This window comes from Halyomorpha halys, unplaced genomic scaffold (assembly GCF_000696795.3).
Source record: "Halyomorpha halys isolate HHAL.00 unplaced genomic scaffold, Hhal_1.1 Scaffold62.1, whole genome shotgun sequence".
Classification (NCBI taxonomy): domain Eukaryota; kingdom Metazoa; phylum Arthropoda; class Insecta; order Hemiptera; family Pentatomidae; genus Halyomorpha; species Halyomorpha halys.
The window spans coordinates 851,456-854,794 of NW_027116333.1; the positions used below are offsets into that span (position 1 = coordinate 851,456).

The following is a 3,339-nucleotide window of genomic DNA, read 5'->3' on the forward strand; positions in this document are numbered from 1 at the left end:
ATAAAATTTTGTCCGAAGGACTATTAGTCAATTAATATTAGCAAATATCATAAAAAATACTACTTCTACGAAGATGAACATCATTAACTACTTTATAGTAGATTAAGCTTATTAACGATATATATTTATATCTTGTTAATAGATTTCTTTGGAAAACTTAAAAATGTTGCTTAACAGGATTTTCAATTCTTTCATATGCTGAATTGGCTACCTGAAAAATTTTAATTCCACCATTATTAATCTGTTCATTTGCATTTTTATTTTTACAGAGGTAATGGAAAAAAAGATATGGAAAACCATGTTTCAGGACTTCCTGGAACTCTTGAGTGCAGCTTTTTATAGTTTCCATCTGTTCATCCATATTTACTCAGCTATCCTCCTTCTTTACATAGCATTTTGGACTAACTATTGGCCCATTGTTGCGATAGCAGCCTGTTGGATGTCCTATGACTACAAGGCTCCAAGCAGAGGTGGGAGGCAGTGAGTATTTAAATTTATTTTTTATATCTAATATTCATGAAAAAATAGATTCATTAGTTATTAAAATATTCCCCAAAATATAATTAATATAAACAAGAATACACAAAATTTGACTAAAAATACACAGATGTGTCACTAAGTTGTACAGCTAATAAGGATTATTCAAAAACTTATATCATGAAATAACAGAAATTCTTCTGGAATTATAATGCCGAATATGCCCGTTGTTGATATAATATGTTTATATAGATTGTTTTTGTTTTTATTACAATGTAATCTAAAATGTGATATCAATGGTTTATTGAGCTTAGATATTATCACTAATAATAATCGCATTAATCCTTAGTCGGAATAAAAATAATCCTTACAATCTTACTAAGAATATTGAAGTAATGTTTCATTTAAGTATTAATGCTAAAATGATTTTAATAGAAGTACCATCTTTCCGACTGCGGTCAAGCAATTTAAATAGTACAAAAACAAAGTAATAAGACCCCACGTTTCGCCCCACTTCGCAGTGCTTCATCGGGGCTATAAACAAGTTACAAAAACTAAAAATATTGTTAACAGAAATTTCCGATTTTTTTCCCTTCCTCTTTTTTCTTAATTTTCCGTGTTTTAGTTATATTTTTGTTTTTCTTATATTTATTTGTCTATTTGTAATTACTCCACCTGTTCAATCTTTGTCTAATATTTATTATCGTATTTCATTTTTTTCATTCTACCATACATTAATTTTTATTTCTTTTTTTTTATTCTCGGTTTAAAATATTTTTCGTTTTTGCATCTTTTCTTAGCCTCGATGAAGCCTTGAAAGGGGTGGGGGTGGTCCGAAACATCGGCTCATATTAACTAGTTGGTGTACTATTTGAGTAGTTTTTTGACCGCCCCCGGACCTTCTTCCTTTTAATGATCATAAACGGTCCAACAATGATCTTTCAATAAAACCATATTAAGTTCTACTTACTTCAAATAAAAAAAGTACGTTAGTGAATTATTTTTTTAGTTAATAAATAAGTTCATATGTTAACCAACTAAATTAATTAAGCTTACTTCTTAAGATGTAGACTAATGTTGGTTCATTTTTTCAGCAACAAAACTCTGTAATCGATCGTGAAAAAAAATTATAATTCCGCCTCATAATTTGAAGTTTTATGTTTCAAAATACGTGGAATTAAAAAATCAAATATGAAAAAAAATTCATCCGTTCGCCATCTACAGCTTTTCTCTAAGAAAGAATTTTAAACTAAGATTAGGGGGTCATCGTCAGAGTATGTTAATATACTGAAAACCTACTAAAAGCAGTTAGTTGACTCTAATTAAAATTTGAATACATTTTTTTTTTGTTCTCATTTGAATTAATAATAAAATAGGAAAATTGAAGAAAGTAGCAAGTTTTGAGCAATGTCATCAAAATATTAATTTGTTAATGTTTGCTAGAATCATTAATGTCACTGGCTTATATTGTTTAAAGAATGAACAACAAATATGAGATATTGTTTGAAGAAGAAATGTTTTTACCAAGGTCGTAGGTCTACTTTAAAGGAAATTTTTGCAATAAAGAAAACGTTTCTGGAAAAAAAAATACTTATTGGTTTTTTACAATAACCGATTCAATTATAATAATAATAAATGCTAAGTGAACCCGAAAGTTCGAGACCGATTGCACCAATCTAAGTCTATTTACATCTGTCCAATGACGCCTATTCAAACCCAAATCCATAAAATAACTTTAGGTGAAAACCTCCCACCAACGTTTTACCTGTGGGATCAGTGTTTTCTAACTATTCTGAAATCCTTTCACTACTAAGCCTTACAACCTTACACACCCTTCTTATTAAAAGATGTAAATGTATGGAAAAAGTACTTAAGGAGAGAGAGGAACACCAAGCGATTTCAAAATTGAAAAAATAGAATTTCTCGCTTTTATTTCCTCATCATTTTTTGTTTTGTTTTTTTTTTAGTTACCTTAGACCCTAATTATTTACACCTCTCTACCTGTTCAAATTTCTCCTATATTTATATCATCAAAATTGTAGCCGTTTCTGCTGCTAAGTATATTTTTTATCAGTATTTATTTTGAGTCTTAGTTTTATAATGGCTTAAATCAAAGTAGTTGAATTTAGTTTTATAGTTTCCTTGTATTTATTCAACTGCGCCAAATCATGAGCATACCCAAGCACGGATATTTTACTCTTTTCAATCAAGAAACAAACTCTTTTCTATGTGTCACCTTTCTAATTACTTATTCTTGTGCAAAATTAAATAAGACAGTCAATTTATTGAACACATCAATTAATTAATTTATTCAGTGTGTTTTAATTTCTTTCAGAGTGGATGCCGTGAAAAGATTCCCCATATGGAAATACTTCAACAACTACTTTCCAATAAGACTTGTCAAAACAGCAGATTTGGACCCTAAAAGGAACTACATCTTCTGTACCCACCCTCATGGGGTGATTTGCACCAGCAATGTAGCTCACTTCATCTTGGGATATTCCAAAGCTTCTCAACTCTTCCCAGGGCTCAAGTTCCACACAGCCACTCTCAACATCAACTTCTGCTTTCCTATCCTCCGGGATTATGCTTTAGCTTTAGGTGAGAGTAAATTTCCAACATAATGATTGGAAATCATATTTACTGTTTACTTTTACCAAATATATTTCTAATTTACAAATATATATTTTCATAATTATATACTATTAATTTATTTAACAGTACATTATATTACAGTAGAAGACCCATCATTGCTTCACTATTGCTACATTTGAGGATGTATATATTAACACTTTAATAATTAACTATTAACTAATTGAAGACTATTAATACTTTTATATCAATTAATACATAGATGAAGTG

The 3,339-nt window shown here is 29.4% G+C and overlaps 1 protein-coding gene across 4 annotated transcripts in view; it reads left to right on the forward strand.

Annotated features, from left to right (window-relative positions):
• LOC106692590 (diacylglycerol O-acyltransferase 2-like protein 6) overlaps positions 1 to 3,339 on the forward strand; it is a 39,858-nt gene that overhangs the window by 28,747 nt on the left and 7,772 nt on the right. For all 4 annotated transcript variants that reach the window (XM_067053133.1, XM_024362658.2, XM_014438628.3 and 1 more), the window contains 2 exons: positions 270 to 480; positions 2,813 to 3,078. In XM_067053133.1, coding sequence (XP_066909234.1) covers positions 275 to 480; positions 2,813 to 3,078 — 472 coding nt within the window. In that variant the 5' untranslated portion in view covers positions 270 to 274. The remainder of the gene's footprint in view (positions 1 to 269; positions 481 to 2,812; positions 3,079 to 3,339) is intronic.